The sequence below is a fragment of the Erinaceus europaeus genome, unplaced genomic scaffold (assembly GCF_950295315.1).
Source record: "Erinaceus europaeus unplaced genomic scaffold, mEriEur2.1 scaffold_791, whole genome shotgun sequence".
Taxonomy (NCBI): domain Eukaryota; kingdom Metazoa; phylum Chordata; class Mammalia; order Eulipotyphla; family Erinaceidae; genus Erinaceus; species Erinaceus europaeus.
This window is the reverse complement of record NW_026647837.1, coordinates 5,456-22,762: the sequence shown is the minus strand read 5'-3', so window position 1 is coordinate 22,762 and position 17,307 is coordinate 5,456. Positions and strand designations below refer to the sequence as shown.

The 17,307-nt window shown below is 53.3% G+C and overlaps 1 protein-coding gene across 2 annotated transcripts in view; it reads right to left on the bottom strand.

Moving 5' to 3' along the window:
- PLEKHM2 (pleckstrin homology and RUN domain containing M2) overlaps positions 1-17,051 on the bottom strand; it is a 32,721-nt gene extending 15,670 nt beyond the window's left edge. The window contains exons 1-7 of one of the 2 annotated variants that reach the window (XM_060184433.1): positions 16,914-17,051; positions 14,844-14,953; positions 12,321-12,420; positions 10,954-11,041; positions 6,958-7,144; positions 4,477-4,536; positions 915-1,146 (exon numbers count right to left, since the gene is read on the bottom strand). In XM_060184433.1, coding sequence (XP_060040416.1) covers positions 915-1,146; positions 4,477-4,536; positions 6,958-7,144; positions 10,954-11,041; positions 12,321-12,420; positions 14,844-14,877 — 701 coding nt within the window. In that variant the 5' untranslated portion in view covers positions 14,878-14,953; positions 16,914-17,051. The remainder of the gene's footprint in view (positions 1-914; positions 1,147-4,476; positions 4,537-6,957; positions 7,145-10,953; positions 11,042-12,320; positions 12,421-14,843; positions 14,954-16,913) is intronic. The other variant, XM_060184434.1, reaches the window with a different exon arrangement.
- Between the last annotated feature and the right edge of the window lie 256 nt (positions 17,052-17,307).

The window sequence follows — 17,307 nt, the reverse complement described above, 5'->3', positions numbered from 1 at the left end:
AAACAGGCAGTGGCTGGTCAGACTGAAGATCCCCTCCCCTCCCCCGTAGGACATGGGCTGCCCTCACTTTCCGTCAAGTGTCATGACGCAGACAGTAGCTAGGGAAACACTGAAAATGCCTGGGCTCTGGTGGATTGCACCAAAGTAAAGCACTCTGGGGTGGGGGGCCAGGGTTCAGGTCCTGGAACACGCTGGCAGAGGAGGACCTAGTGGGGGTTGTACTGTTGTGTGGAAAACTGGGAAGTGTTACACATGTACAGACTATTGTATTTACTGGCGACCGTAAAACATTAATCCTCCAGTAAAGAAATTAAAACACAAAAAGGCCTGCGCTCAAACAATAGGCTTCCACTCCTCTGTTCAAGCTGGCTACAGTGAGGCTGGCCAAGTGACCCTGGGCCGAACCGCGGCTCAGAACTCCCAGCGGCCTGGAGGAGGGGCTCCTGGCTCCGGTCACTGCAGAGTAGCGCCTCCCCACTCTGGCCAGAGCCTGCAGGTGTGGGCACACAGCGGCCGCCTGCACACAGGGCTTCTCTCTGGCACGGGTGCAGTCCGGGAGCGGACGGCAGGGGAGGCAGGGAGCCAAGGAGGTTCTGGGACAGGGGCTTCCCAGCTCACCATTCACTGCGCCCATCTCTTCTCTGTCCCTGTCCACACCGTGAAGATACGTTTCTTTCAATGAAGCATGCTGAACTGGAATTGGTGCAAAGCTCGGAAACTGTCTTACTGCCCAAGAACCCTCGTAATCTTTCACATTCAAGTCCGTGGTCTCCTCTTACTTAAGTGACTTCCAAGCAAGCAGGGCAGGGGAGCAACTCAACTGCCATGGGGGTGGGGCTGCCATGGGGACCCCAGTTGGACCCATCTGAGCACTGCTGCTGGGGTGGACACACGGCGGATCCCTCCCTGCTGACCTGATGACTTCCAGCTCTGTGCAGGCGTCTGGCAGGTCTGGGATGAGGGCCTGCCCCTTCTCCTCCTGGGAGACGGTGTGCACAGGCGTGGTGTCACAGGAAGTGACCACTTCTGCCCGCTCCTCGTTGAAGGGGTTGTGGCGCTGGGTGGGGCTCTTGGTGGAGGCCTTGCTGCTGGCCAGGTCCGAAGCAGTGGAGCGGGGCCCGCTGACAGTGTCTGTGAAGTCTCCATCTGGGTGAAGACGAGACAGGACAGACTGTCGGACACCATCTGTGAAGCCCAGACCCCCCCCCCCACGGCCCCCCATGCCTTATCTCAGAGAGAGGTGTGGGGGGTGGGTAAGAGGATCTGGCGTGGGGAGCTGTTTCAAGAGTAGAAGGCCCAATTCAAGAAGATATAGGGTTTGTAGGGTTTTTAAAAAACATTTATTTACTTATTCCCTTCTGTTGCCCTTGTTGCTTTATTGTTGTAGTGATTATGGTTATCGATGTTGTCGCTGATAGATAGGACAGAGAAATGGAGAGAGAGCAGGGGACGACAGAGAGGAGGAGAGAAAGACAGACACCTGCAGACCTGCTTCACCGCCTGTGAAGTGACTCCCCTGCAGGTGGGGAGCCAGGGCTCGAACCGGGATTCTTACGCCTGTCCTTGTGCTTTGCGCCACCTGCCCTTAACCCGCTGCGATACAGCCTGACTCCCGGGGTTTGTGTTTTGAAGCAAGATTGAAGGGTGGGTGGTCCCCACCGCCGCTGGGAGGTATAAGGAGTGTCCAACAATTTGGCTGTTTGAAGAAAGAGATCCAAAATTAAGCAGCTTCTCGGCTGAAGCCCTTGAGGTCACACGCCTCCTGGGCTAATCTCTGAGGGGCTCCAGTGGCCACTTGAGCACCACAAGGCACCAGCTGGGCTGAGCTGCCCCTGATCCTCTGAAAGGTCTCCTCTACAGGCAGACAGAAAGGGACCAAGAGAAAGAGAGCTGAAGACATGGCAGGTGGAGATTACAAAATGGAGGGCAGAGAGAAAAAGAGAGGACAGGACAGGACAGGGCAGGGGGTGGCAGGGCAGGGAGCCCAAAAGATGGGGCACCTGGGGGCAGGGCAGGGAGGATCTGGAGCGAATGAAAAGCAGAGGGAGGAGACAGGTGTATGGTGTGACTGCTCCTATGCCCTCAGATGCCCCCCAGGCCCTTCGCTGGCTGTCTCTCTCTCTCTCTCACGTCCTGTGGGCACACTCCCAGAGGCAGAGCCAGCTCCCCCCATAGGAACGTACCTCAGCTTGCCTACAGGCCTCTGGGTTACGTCTCCACCCAAGGCTCCACCCCAGGGAGAAGGGAGGGTGAGGGCAGGGGACCGCTCCCTCCTGCGCTAAGCCCCCCACCCCAGGTCATGGGGACCAGGCCTGGAGAGGAAGGAGCATGAAAGGCACTCGGGTTCCAGTGGCAGATGGGAGCCAGCCAAGCCCAGAATTGAGCCCCCACGAGCAGAACAGGCTGGGCAATGATTAATGACCAGGGACGCGGTCTGTCTGCCTCATTTGGTAGCGGGCACACATCTTTCTGGTCATTATCTGCCCAGAGGAGGCATGGCAAGCATGCCTCCTGCCCTCCGCCTCAGTCAGGAGGGCCCCAACCTGCTGTCACCTTCTTCGGGGGGATCTTGGAAACCACTGGCTATCTCTGTCTGTTGGCACAGCTTGTCAGACGGTTTTAAGAAAACACTGTCTTTTAATATGAGGAGATAAAGGTGGTGGCTGAAATGGCAGCTCTGCCAGAAAAAGGGAAAAAAAAGAAAGAAAGAAAGAAAGAAAGAAAGAAAGAAAGAAAGAAAGAAAGAAAAAAAAATTGTAATGTGTGAGGATTTCTGCAGATGTCCTGGGACTCCAGAGTTTTATTCAACTGATACAGAAAGCTTCACCCTTGGGTCTCAAAGAAGGTTCCTCCCTGGAGTCCCTGGAGGTGTGGAGCTACGATTTCACTGGGGGAATCCTGGGAAGTGAGCAGCTGGGTCACTGAGCCCAGTGGGCGCCAAGGCTGGGACCCGGTGGCGCTGTAAAAAGCTGCCCCGACCCCCCTCCCCCCTCCATCCCAGGGCCCAGAGTTTGGTGCTGCTTCCAAATACCGCTTTCTTCCAGACCTACAGAGAAGACAAAGGCTCCCCACAAGGCGACAGGCTCAGGGAGTCTTCAGAGTTCAGAGAATCAGAAAGGCGAGTGATGGTTTCTGGGAAAGCCCTCACCCAAGCCCAGCCCAAGCAAGCTGTCTCTCGGGTCGGGTGGCAGGGAGTTTGGAGGAAGGGGAGGCCCTGCGCGTCAAGTGCTTGTGCAGGCAGCCGAGTAGCTGGGACTGAAGGGGTTAGTTGTTAGAGCCAGGGGGGGAAATCAGTGCCCACAGCATGTGCTCCCAGAAGAAAGGACGGGAGGCTTGATGATGGAATTCTGGGTTGCAAAGTAGCCTAACAGAAACGCAGGGCTTTTTGATGCCACCCACCCAGCCAAATGGAGTGATTTGTTTTGGTTTGTGTCTTGGTTCCCTCAGATCTCAGCTACTTCTGAGACACCTTGCTTAGTAAAAGGTCACGGTCACTCATTAGTGGAGACCAGGGTTCCAATAACAAGGGGCAGCTCTAGGAGAGCCGCCTCCGCTCCCCACTCCTGCCCACGGCCGGGGTGAGTGGGTGACATCTGCTCCTTCAGAAGTTGGGCTACCTCATCCTGTCTGGCCTGAGGAGACCCACAGGGCAAATGTTTTCTTTCTTTCTTTCTTTCTTTCTTTCTTTCTTTCTTTCTTTCTTTCTTTCTCTTCTTTCTTTTCTTTCCCTCCTTCCTTCCTTCCTTCCTTCCTCCCTCCCTCTCTCCCTCCCTTCCCCTCTCTCTTTCTTTTCCCCTTTCTTATCTAATTCTTTTTACCAGAGCATACTCAGCTCTGGCTTCTAGTGGTACTGGGGACTGAACCTGAAAATCTTTGGTGCCTTGGGCCTGAAATAAAACCAGCCCTGGTTTTTATTTTAATCTTCCTGGAAATTTCAATGGCAAGCTCCCTTCTGGGCATCTGGCAACCGTCCCTCTCACTTGGACCCCAGTCTCTTCCCAAAACAGCCGGGAGAAAGCCAGCGAGGACTGGCCACAAGAACCGAACTCCCTGCCTTGGCTTCCTGATGCTTCGACACAGGAGTGTGTACGCTAACGCTCCCCGTGTTCAAAGGCATGGCTTTCCAGAACACGTCTGCTGGTGGGGGTGAGTAACGTGAGCCCCCACAAATGGGCAGTCCCCCTGCACACATCCAGTGTGTCAACTGGCTTCGAGTCAGGGAGGGTGACCCCTCTTTCCCCCAAGTCCAGTTGCTCAGTGACGCCACAAGACCCCTGCCGAGGGGCAGGAGGCCTGTACCGGATGGATGTGTCTGTCTGGGGATCAAGGTCACCTTCTGCTGCAGAATTCCATCACACTGTGTCATGATCACTGACATTAAGATCAACAATGGGCTGATTTTTTGAGTCATGCAGCAAGCTTGGCATGGAAACGTTGCAAAACAGGAAAAGAGGGTAACAGCAGACTCTGTCCCACCTTCCCAGTCTGTGCTGGGTACAGACGGCACTGCTGGGAACACATCTCCAAAATCATAATCTATAGAAACGAGGGGACAAAACTGGAGATTAGAAACACAGGCAGTGGCAGGGCAGGGAGGGCGGGGAGGACAGGGTGGGAGACGTGGGGAGGAAACGAGGGTGGGGAGGGGGGAGTCAGACGGTCCACATTTTGTCTGACAACCTCAGAGGACGGCTGAGAAGCCCAGTTGCTTCTCGGCGGCGTGGGTCCCTGTGCAGTAACCTCTGAGCAGTGAGGAGGCCTCTGGGGCCAGTGCTGCAGGGCCCCAGAACTGGTCTTGGCAGAGGGGAGTGTGGCTTCCCTTGCACCTGACACCTGACACCCTTTTCCACCCTGTACCTGTCTTCCTCCTTGCCTTGCTTCCGAGACAAGGGGGTTAGGAGAGCACCCCCACCCAAGATAGTCTGATTGCTCCATCAAGACCAGTCTCTCTGACGAATTTCCTTTCCTTCTTCTCTTTTTTAAAAATTTTTTTAAATTATCTTTATTTACTAATTGGATAGAGACAGCCAAAAATCGAGAAGGAAGGGGGTGACAGGGAGAAGGAGAGAGACAGAGAGACACCTGCGGCCCTGCTTCACCACTCGCGAAGCTTTCCCCCTGCAGGTGAGGCCGGGGGCTCGAACCCGGGTCCTTGCGCGCTGTAACATGTGCACTTAGCCAGGTGCGCCACCGCCTGGCCCTTTTTTTTTCTTTAATTTTTAAAAAATTATCATTATTATTATTGTTATTATTTATCTCCAGAGTTATGGCTGGGGTTTGGTGCCGGCGTTACGAATCCACTGCTCCTGGAGGCCTTTTTTTTCCATTTTACTGGATAGGACAGAGAGAAGTCGAGAGAGAAAGGGGAGATACAGAAGGAAAGAGAGAGAAAGAGAAACACTTTGCAGATCTACTTCACCGCTTGTGTAGCAAGCAACCTTCCTGCAGGTGGGGAGGTGGGGGCTCGAACTCAGATCCTTGCGCAGGTCCTTGTGCTTCATGCTATGTGCGCTTAACCCAGTGTGTTACTGCCCGGCCCCTCTCTCTGATTATTTTGTGAGGCAGTCCGTGAGCCCAGCCCAACTTCTGCTTGTACAGTGAGTGATGTGAGACTTGCCGAACACAAGCCTGGAAGTAACCACTCTCTGTCCTTAGGACACCAGACCCAGGGCACAAGCAGAAATAAAGGCCGGGGGTGGAGGGGTGGAGGCCGAGGTGGTTCTGGGGAGCCCAAGGCTGATCTCGGGCAGAGCTCCCCTTCCCTGGAGGTAAAATGCAGGTGAAGTGTAAGTGAAGAGCTCTGGCGTTCCGTGGTGGAGGCCATTTTTTCCATTTTATTGGATAGGACAGAGAGAAATCGAGAGAGGAAGGGGAGATACAGAAGGAAAGAGAGAGAAAGAGAAACACTAGGATGGAGGTGGGGACCGGGTTTTATTGAGTGACCTCGGAGCCCGCCGAGGTTTCTGGGCTGCTCCAATCGGCTTAGATCAAGGCCATGAAAGGACCTACAGATGTGGGGATTTTTTTTTTTTTTTCCGGTTTTTGACACAATGGTTGCAGTTATCTCTACTAAGCAGTGAGTGCAGGAGGAACACAGAACTTGGATGGACTCTTGAGAAACAGTGGTCCACCCCACCCCCCGTCTCTCTTGGACCCATCCTCTCCCAGGGGCTGCTCACCCTGTGGAACCAAGGATAACACAGCCCCCCCACCCCAAAGCAGGGGACACCCATCCCTGCAATGGGCAAGATGAGTTGTCACTTCTAATCTTGGGTGAGTGGAAACTGTCTTTTGGAAAAGGATCTCATTTGGGGGGGGGGGGTGGTGTACCTGGTTAAGCGCACATAGTACTAAGCACAAGGATTTGAGCCTCCCACCCCATCCCCCCCTGCAGGGGGTCCGCTTCACAAACGGTGAAGCAGGTCTGCAGGCGTCTCTCTTTGCCTCTCCCTTTCTATCTCCCCCTCCTCTCTCAATTTCTCTCTGTCCAATTAAGATGGGGGAAAAAATGGCTGCCAGGAGCAGTGGATTTGTAGTGCCGGCACCCAGCCCCAGAGATAACCCTGGAGACAAATAAATAAAATATCATTTTGACCTTTTATCTCCGGGATTACATTTTTGTAGTCACCACAGGATCTCTAAGGAACTGAAGAGGCTGAAAATAACTGACCCATGTGGTCCGGGAGGTGGTGCAGTGATAAAGCTTTGGACTCTCAAGCATGAGGTCCCGAGTTCGATCCCCGGCAGCACATGTGCCAGAGTGATGTCTGGTTCTTTCTCTCTCCTCCTGTCTTTCTCATAAGTAAAGAAAATCTTTAAAAATAACAATAGCTGGCCCTGCTTAACTTCACGTCCTAACCACTGGACTAAAGCTAGCCAAGAAAGCCAGTTCCTACGCAGCTCCCAGAATCAGCTTCCCAGGCAAGGGCTGGATTCGGCCGACACCAGGTGGCTTACCCTCACTGGATGGGGCGATTGCACTGTCATCCCACTCCAAGTTTGTGGAGGTGACGGAGTTGAAGGAGTTGAGGGACAGACTGTCGGAGCCGTGGACGGAGCTGGGAAGGCGGTCTTCGAAGTCCAGCAGGTACTGCGGTTTGTAGTAGTCGGGCATGTATGGCGCCAGGTCTAAGTACGGGGCATCCTGAAGACAGTGGGAAAGGCAGACCGGGTGGCGGGAGACCGTGTGGATGGGCAGACAGGGCCTCCCTCTCTGCCACACCCTCCGCCTTCCAGACAGCTTTTCCTTGGGGGAATCAGTGAGGGGACAGCGCTGAATTCAGACAAGAAGCCGCTAGAGACAGCAATGGGGGAGGGGAAGGGAGGTGCACCTGGTTGAGCAGACATTACACTGTTCAAGGACCAGAGTTCAAGTCCCGGGTCCTCACTTTCAGGGGGAAAGCTTCCCAGGTGGTGGAGCAGGGCTGCAGCTCTCTCTCTCTCTCTCTCTTCCTCTCAATTTCTGGCTGTGTCTATACAATAAATAAAAGAAATAAATAAAGATTAATAAAAATAATTTTTAAAAAGTGCTGTGGGATCAGTTGGTGGCGTGCCCAGTAGAGCACATATATTAATTACTCTGTGCAAGGACTCAGGTTCAAAGCCCCAGTCCCCATCTGCAGAAGGGGAAGCTTCTCAATTGGTGAAGTAGTGCAGCAGGTCTCTCTCTCTCTCTCTCCCTCTCTCTCCCCATTATATCTCCCCATTCCCTCTCAAATTCTGTCTTTATCAAATAAATAGCTTTTAAAAGTATAGTATTAATGGCTGTGGCCTTAAAGCTGTGCACTTAAAATTAACAGAGATGAAAGAACTATCCTTCCTTCCTTCCTTTCCCTTTTTAAAAAACATTTTTAAAAATATTTATTTGTTTATCCCCTTTTGTTGCCCTTCTTGTTTTATTGTTGCAGTTATTATTGTCGTTGTTACTGATGTCGTTGTTGTTGGATAGGACAGAGAGAAATGGAGAGAGGAGGGGAAGACAGAGAGGGGGAGAGAAAGACAGACACCTGCAGACCTGCTTCACCGCCTGGGAAGCGACTCCTCTGCAGGTGGGGAGCCGGGGGCTCAAACCGGGATCCTTACGCGCCACGTGCACTTAACCTGCTGCGCTACCACCCAACTTCCTCTTCCTTCCTTCCTTGCTTCCTTCCTTCCCTTCTTTCTTTCTTCAGGTCTTCTTTCTTTCCTTCTTTCTCTCTTTCTTTTTCCTCCTGGGTTACTGCTGGGGCTCAGTGCCAGCACTGTAAATCCACTGCTCCTGGCAGGCCATTCCCCTCCCCATTTTATTGGACAGAACAGAGAGAAATTGAGAGGGGGAGATAGAGAGCGGGAGACAAAGAGAGACACGGGCAGATGCGCTTCACCGCTTGTGAAAAACTTCCCCCCTGCGAGTGGGGAGAACCAGGGGCTTGAACTAGGACCCTTGCACTTTGTACTATGTTCACTTAACTGGGTACTCCACCGCCTGGTCCCCCTCAATTATGCTTTCTAATTTTCTGTAACATTTTTTACTACTAAAATCACTATTTTTTCTCCTTCCTTCCCTCCCTCCCTCCCTCCCTCCCTCCCTTCTTCTTCTTTCTTACCAGAGCAGTGTTCAGCTCTGGCTTATGGCGGTGCAGAGGACTGAACTTGGGACTTTGGAGCCCCAGGCATGAGAATCTTTTTTGCAGGACCACGACGCCTACTCCCCCAGCCTTATTTTCTCCAGTTGCTACTACTTTTCAGAAGGTAAGTACTTGAGCCAAGTTCCTTCTGCAGCCTGTGCTCCAGGGCGAGGGGCCAAGAAAGTGAAGTGTTGACAGGGCAGCTGTGCCCTTCTCAATGAGCCTGAGCCCGAGAGCAACTCCGGAAGCAAGTTGGTTTATTCTGGGCCAGTCCCACAGTTCCCAGCATCACCGTGCTGAGAGGGGGGAGCTGGGAAGCATGGGGAGGATACTTGCGGGGTCTCAGGAGGTAGAAGGGAGGGTGGGCCTACCTTGTCCTAGCTTAAACTTGAAGGCCGGTATGTGAGCACTGAAAGGCCCACAGGGAACGGGCTTCCTCCAAGAGGGGACAAAAAAAAATGGTAGGAGTCACCTGACCAGGAATTCTGACTTTATTTATTTTTTTTTAATTTATTTAATTCTTTTTTTTTTTTTTTTTTGTCTCCAGGGTTATTGCTGGGGCTCGGTGCCTGCACTACGAGTCCACTGCTCCTGGAGGCTATTTTTTCCTTTGGTTGCCGTGTTTTCTATCATCGTTGTTGTTATTATTGTTGTTATTATTGTTGGACAGGACAGAGAGAAATGGAGAGAGGAGGGGAAGGCTCAAAACCTGAACCTTTCCTACACATAAACACACGAGCCGCTCAGGCTAGTCACACGTGAACACACGAGCCGCTCAGGCTAGTCACACGTGAACACACGAGCCGCTCAGGCTAGTCACACGTGAACACACGAGCCGCTCAGGCTAGTCACACGTGAACACACGAGCCGCTCAGGCTAGTCACACGTGAGCACACGAGCCGCTCAGGCTAGTCACACGTGAACACACGAGCCACTCAGGCTAGTCACACTTGAACACACGAGCCACTCAGGCTAGTCACACGTGAGCACACGAACCACTCAGGCTAGTCACACGTGAGCACACAAGCCACTCAGGCTAGACACACGTGAGCACACGAGCCACTCAGGCTAGTCACACGGGAGCACACGAACCACTCAGGCTAGTCACACGTGAACACACAAGCCACTCAGGCTAGTCACACGTGAGCACATGAGCCGCTCAGGCTAGTCACACGTGAACATACAAGCCACTCAGGCTAGTCACACGTGAACACACGAGCCATTCAGGCTAGTCACACGTGAACACATGAGCCACTCAGGCTAGTCACACGTGAACACACGAGCCGCTCAGGCTAGTCACACGTGAACACACAAGCCACTCAGGCTAGTCACACGTGAACACACGAGCCATTCAGGCTAGTCACACGTGAACACATGAGCCACTCAGGCTAGTCACACGTGAACACACGAGCCGCTCAGGCTAGTCACACGTGAACACACGAGCCACTCAGGCTAGTCACACGTGAGCACACGAACCACTCAGGCTAGTCACACGTGAGCACACAAGCCACTCAAGCTAGTCACACGTGAGCACACAAGCCACTCAGGCTAGTCACACGGGAGCACACGAACCACTCAGGCTAGTCACACGTGAACACACAAGCCACTCAGGCTAGTCACACGTGAACACACGAACCACTCAGGCTAGTCACACGTGAACACACAAGCCACTCAGGCTAGTCACACGTGAACACACAAGCCACTCAGGCTAGTCACACGTGAGCACACGAGCCGCTCAGGCTAGTCACACGTGAACACACGAGCCATTCAGGCTAGTCACACGTGAACACACGAGCCACTCAGGTTAGTCACACGTGAGCACACGAGCCGCTCAGGCTAGTCACACTTGAACACAAGAGCCACTCAGGCTAGTCACACGTGAGCACACGAACCACTCAGGCTAGTCACACGTGAACACATGAGCCACTCAGGCTAGACACACATGAACACACAAGCCACTCAGGTTAGTCACACGTGAGCACACGAGCCGCTCAGGCTAGTCACACCTGAACACAAGATCCACTCAGGCTAGTCACACGTGAGCACACGAGCCACTCAGGTTAGTCACACATGAGCAAACGAGCTGCTCAGGTTAGTCACACGTGAACACACGAGCCGCTCAGGCTAGTCACACGTGAGCACACGAGCCGCTCAGCTAGTCACACGTGAACACACAAGCTGCTCAGGCTAGTCACACGTGAACACACAAGCCGCTCAGGCTAGTCACACATGAGCCGCTCAGCTAGTCACACTTGACAGGTTCCCCGAGAGTAGCCTGAAAGCTAAAACGTGTGCCCACCCTGCCCACTCCTGCATCCCCACAAACAGCGAGAAGCACGAGTCTCACCAGCTCCAGGTCGAAGCGAATAAACTCCAGGCCAGACACCAAGGTCAGGAAGAGAGTCAGGTGGTCGTGGCTGCAGACCAGCGCGTTCCTGGGCCGAGAGAAAGGACTAGAGTGCCTCCAGGTCTGGTGAGCGACTCTGACCTACCTCGCCAACAAGCCAGGCCTGTGGAAACCTGACAGGTCGGCCCAGCACCCTGGAGAGCACCCGGCCACAGCCGCACCGCACATCACCGCAGACGGGGCCTGTGGCACGCAGCTCAGCCAGGGCTATAAGTCCCCTCAGCAGTGAGGTTAGCAGAGGCGGGTCGTTCTAGTAAGGTCTGAGACACACGGAGAGGCTCGGAGAGCTCCCAGAGGGTCACAGAGCCAGTTCGGAACACCAGGGCTCATGGCACAAACAGCCGTGTGTCACGGCCCAGGGACTGGCCACCACGGACGTGTCCTCAGCACGTGACGGCAGGCCGGGCCGCCATGTGGGACACCCCGGCATGTGCCCACCTGGGACACGTCTCTGGGCAAGGTACTCGAGGCTCTCTGGGGCAATTACTCTGGGGCCATGAGGGGACACTACTCTGGGGCCATGAGGGGGCACTACTCTGGGGCCATGAGGGGACACTACTCTGGGGCCATGAGGGGACACTACTCTGGGGCCATGAGGGGACACTACTCTGGGGCCATGAGGGGACAGTACTCTGGGGCCATGAAGTGACAGTACTCTGGGGCCATGACGGGACATTACTCTGGGCCATGAGGGGCACTACTCTGGGGCCATGAGGGGCACTACTCTGGGGCCATGAGGGGGCACTACTCTGGGGCCATGAGGGGACACTACTCTGGGGCCATGAGGGGACACTACTCTGGGGCCATGAGGGGACACTACTCTGGGGCCATGAGGGGACACTACTCTGGGGCCATGAGGGGACACTACTCTGGGGCCATGAGGGGACAGTACTCTGGGGCCATGAAGTGACAGTACTCTGGGGCCATGACGGGACATTACTCTGGGCCATGAGGGGCACTACTCTGGGGCCATGAGGGGCACTACTCTGGGGCCATGAGGGGACACTACTCTGGGGCCATGAGGGGACACTACTCTGGGGCCATGAGGGGACACTACTCTGGGGCCATGAGGGGACACTACTCTGGGGCCATGAGGGGACAGTACTCTGGGGCCATGAAGTGACAGTACTCTGGGGCCATGACGGGACATTACTCTGGGCCATGAGGGGCACTACTCTGGGGCCATGAGGGGCACTACTCTGGGGCCATGAGGGGACACTACTCTGGGGCCATGAGGGGGCACTACTCTGGGACCATGAGGGGACACTACTCTGGGCCATGAGGGGCACAGCATTCTGGGTACTTACTTAACATAGTACTTGTGCAGAAGCCCCAGGTTCTCCTGGAACAGCCGCAGGTAGCTCTCCAGGGAGTTCTCGTTGAGTGCCAGGTACAGCCAGGCCCGGCCTACGGACCAAGAGCAGGAGTGACTGGGAGGAAGGCTTGTCAGGGCGGCGACTGGTCTTTCCAAGGAGAAGGACCGGCTGGGGGGGGGGGGGGATTGGGGCTGGGAGAGAGCTCACTCAGGAGGGAGCTGGACCGCTGGAGTGCGGAGTGTATTCTGTTTGTACAGCCCTGGTTTCGAGCCCTGGCATCACTTGGAGCAACATGGACGGCCCCTGGGGAGCTCCACCGTGGACGGCAGAGCAGTGCCTCTGTCCTCTCGGCCTGACTTTCTCTCTTTCTCCCTCATAAAAAATAAAAATAGAAGACTGGACCAAGGGTGTGGGGGAGATAGCGTAACGGCTATGCAGACAGACTCTCATGCCTGAGGTCCAGGTCCCAGGTTCAGTCCCCAGCACCACCATAAACCCGAGCTGAGCAGTGGTCTGGAAAAGCAAAGAAAAGGAAAACATGCTTATTTCTTGGGGCCTGGTGGTGGCGCACCTGGTTGAGTGCACATGCTACAACGCACAAGGACCCAGGTTCATGTCCCTGGCCCCACCCGCAGGTGGAAAGCTCACAAGTGGTAAAGCAGGGCTGCAGGTGTCTCTCTGTATCTTTCTCTATCTATCTCCCCATGCCCCTCTCAATTTTTCTCTGTCTCTGCCCAGATAAGTATTTTTAAAAGACTGTTAAAAAAGAAGAGAAAAGAAAACAGAAAGGGGGTGGGTAGATAGCATAATGGTTATGCAAAGAGATTTTCACCCCTGAAGTCCCAGGTTCAATTCCCTGTACCACCATAAACCAGAGTTGAGCAGTGCTCTGGTAGGAAAAAAAAAGAAAGAAAAGAAAAGTGGACAAGGAGGTCACTTAGTGGTACCGAGTATAAGTGCGGTCCTGGGTTCGACCCTAGATACCACCACAAGGAAGAGAAAGAAACAAGAAAAAAGGAAAAAAAGAAGAGTGTCTGGGGCCCAAGCATCCAGCAAGCCTTTCTCTTGTCAGGAGGGTCACATTACTGGAGCGATTCTCTCCCCAGCCAGACTCTAGCCAGTGCGGGGCCAGAAAATTCTGACTCCAGAGATGCCAAGAAGTCCAAGTATTGAGAAACAGAAATAAAAGGAGGGAGGGAGGAAGGGAGAGAGAGAGAGAGAGAGAGATGGAGGACAGGAAACGGACAATGCTTGGGACCAAGCAGAGGATTTGCATAACTGAAGCTGCCACCAGTATCAACACCACAAAGGAGGGTGAGGGTTCGAACAGGCTGGACCCAGTCACACACTCCGAGGGTCTGGCAGGTGCAGGGAGAGTTCTGGAGGAGCTGGCCCACAAGAGAGGACAGAGTTGAGCCAAGTAGAGTCTTTCCCCTCAAGTTTAAGTATATTTTCTTTAAAAAATTTTTTTTAATTATCTTTATTTGTTTGATAGAGATAGCCAGAATTTGAAAGGAAGTGGTCATATATATGGAGAGAGAGAGAGAGGGAGGGAGAGAGAGAGAGAGAGAGGGAGGGAGAGAGAGAGAGAGAGGGAGGGAGGGAGGGGGAGAGAGAGAGAGAGAGAAAGAGAGGCCTGCAGCACTGCTTTACCACTCATGAAGCTTTCCTCCTGCAGGTAGGGTCTGGAGACTTGAACCTGGGTCCCTGTGCACTGTAACATGTGTGCTCAACCAGGTGCGCCACCACCCCACCACCCAGCCCCTTGAGTCTAATGTCTTAAATGCCTGGGAAGCCATAAGAGGTCGTGCACCAGAGATGGGGTTGACCTGTTGGTCATTCCTTCAAGATCATTCCGGCTCATGGCGGACGACAGGCTTGTCGGTAGTTTCTACCTATAGTCTCGGGTCTGTACAGTTAGGGCTCGGATCCAAATCAGAGACACAAAATGGTGACAGGGTTAGTGAAAGGCTCTTTTTACAGCAGCCACTCAGGACCAAACTGTAGCTTTTCTTGCATATTATCATCGCCTCTGAGTCAGAATGCGCCCAGAATTGGAGGCAGTGTACTACCTGAGTCACCATAACAAAAAAAAGGGGGGGGGGGAGTTGGGCAGTGGCGCAGTGGGTTAAGCGCACGGACCCGCGCAAGGATCCCGGTTCGAGCCCCCGGCTCCCCACCTGCAGGGGAGTCGCTTCACAGGCGGTGAAGCAGGTCTGCAGGTGTCTGTCTTTCTCTCCCCCTCTCTGTCTTCCCCTCCTCTCTCCATTTCTCTCTGTCCTATCCAACAAGGACGACAACAATAAAACAACAAGGGCAACAAAAGGGAATAAATAAATAAAATAAATATTTTTTTTAAAAAAAGCAAGGGGGGGGGGGTCGGACGGTAGCATTGGCATTTTAGCATCCCACTGCCACTTGGGCGCCCCAAGGCTTTTATCAGCTTCACATCTGAACCCCAAGCTGCCAAGGGTGGGAGCGACTCCTCTCCGGCTTGGCCCTGCTGTTACTCACTGCGGCCCAGCTTGGTAGACACCTGCTGCAGCATTTCAATCTGTTTGATGGCCTCTTTCCGGGTGAAGTGTACCACCAGTACCCAGTAGCCGGATGACAGGTCCTGCAGTCTGAGGAAACAGGACAGGAGCTGCCTGATGGGGCTGAACGGGGCTGCCCGCGAGCTCAGGTCAGCTAGTCTGCCGGCCCGCGTGGGTTCCCAGCACCTTCACGCCATCACTTTAGCCGCAGCTAAAGGCCCCCGTCATTCATGCCTACCCACCTGAATAAGGGGAAGAGGAAATAAACGGCAGACAGGCAGACCGAGAGCTAGCAGCCAAGGGTTCAGTCCCCGCACTGCCTATGACAGGGAAGTACTATAGTCTCTCTCCCAGGAGAATAAGTAGGTGACTTTTTTTTCTCCTCCAGGGTTACTGCTGGAGCTCGGTGCCTGCACCACAAATCCACTGCTCCTGGAGGCTTTTTTTTTTTTTACCTTTCGTTGTCCTTGTTATTTTATCATTGTTGATGTCATTGTTGTTGGATAGGACAGAGAGAAATGGAGAGAGGAGGGGAAGACAGAGAGGGGGAGAGAAAGACAGACACCTGCAGACCTGCTTCACCGCCTGTGAAGCGACTTCCCTGCAGGTGGGGAGCCGGGGGCTCGAACCAGGAATCCTTACTCGGGTCCTTATGCTTTGCATCACCCGCACTTAGCCCACTGCGCTGCCACCCAGCCCCCAGTAGGTAACGTTTTTCATTGCCTCCAGGGTTATTACTGTGGCTTGGTGCCAGCACTATGAATCCACAGTTCCCAGAGGCCTTTTTTTTTTTTCTTTCTATTTTTTATTGGATAGAACAGAGAGAAATGGAGAGAGGAGGGGGAGATAGAGAGGGAGAGAGAGAGAGACACCTGCAGACCTGCTTTGCTGCCTGTGAAGTGTTGCCTGGCAGGTGGGGAGCCGGGGCTCAACGTGAGTCACTGTGCTGGGTCTTTGTGTGCAGTGCTATGTGTGCTTAGCCTATTGCGCCACCACCTGGCCGAAACAGGTAACGGCTTCAAGTTAAGGGCTGGGAAAATAGGTCGCTTGACAGTGCTGCTTTGCCATATGAGTGACTTGAGTATGACCCTACGCCCACTACAATGAAAGTAAAGTGTGTGTGTGTGGGGGGGTGGTAGATAGCATAATGGTTACTCAAAGAGACTCCCATGCTTGAGTCTTCAAAGTCACAGGTTCAATCCCCCCTTAATCTGATCAGTGCTCTTGTTTAAAAAAAAAAAAGAAAGAAAGAAAAAGGAAGTCAGTGCCTCTCTCAGTCTCGCTCCCCCATCTCTAGCTTGGAAAAAAAAAAAAAGCTATGCTTAAAAAAAACAGGGGCGGGAGTCGGGCTGTAGCGCAGCAGGTTAAGCGCAGGTGGCGCAAAGCACAAGGACCGGCATAAGGATCCCGGTTCGAGCCCCGGCTCCCCACCTGCAGGGGAGTCGCTTCACAGGCGGTGAAGCAGGTCTGCAGGTGTCTGTCTTTCTCTCCCCCTCTCTGTCTTCCCCTCCTCTCTCCATTTCTCTCTGTCCTATCCAACAACGACAACAATAATAATAACTACAACAATAAAACAACAAGGGCAACAGAAGGGAATAAATAAATAAAATATTAAAAAAAAAAACAAGACTGTGGGAGTCGGGCGGTGGCGCAGCGGGTTAAGCGCACGTGGCACAAAGCCCAAGGACCAGCATGAGGGATCCCGGTTCGAGCCCCCGGCTCCCCACCTGCAGGGGAGTCGCTTCACAGGCGGTGAAGCAGGTCTGCAGGTGTCTATCTTTCTCTCCCCCCTCTCTGTCTTCCCCTCCTCTCTCCATTTCTCTCTGTCCTATCCAACAACAACGACATCAACAATAGCTACAACAACAATAAAAACAAGGGCAACAAAAAGGAAATAAATAAATATTTCTAAAGTTTATAAAAAAGATATATATAGATATATACATATAAAGATTTATATATACACACATATAGAGAGATATACATATAAAGATACACACACATATATACATATTTGCTCTGTGCTGCCCCACAGGCCCTCCCCACTTACCCGTACAGCAGGGCGTGGTCCAGGTGTTCACACAACCTCTGCAGGACCTTGTCGTGGTTCCGGATGGCAGGAGTCTCGTCTTCACATGCAGCAAAGTAGCTCTGCAACTGAAAGAAAGTTAAAAAAAAAAAAGAAGTCCCAAATTAGAAATGGATTAAGAAGGTAGCTAACAAAAGTTTTAGAATCAAGGAGGTCGCTGAGCAAAGCAAAAACAAGAACAGTCAAGCGACGTCTCTGTGAGAAGCAACAGAGCAGAGTGGACCTCAGACCGCCGCACCTGCTGTGTGGGCTGCTCTGGTCGGGGTGGAGACCCCCGGTCACCAGGTGATCGACACAACCGCCCACCAGGTGGTGAGAACAGGGGCTGCCCGGCCTCGTGTGCTGCAGTGGCCCT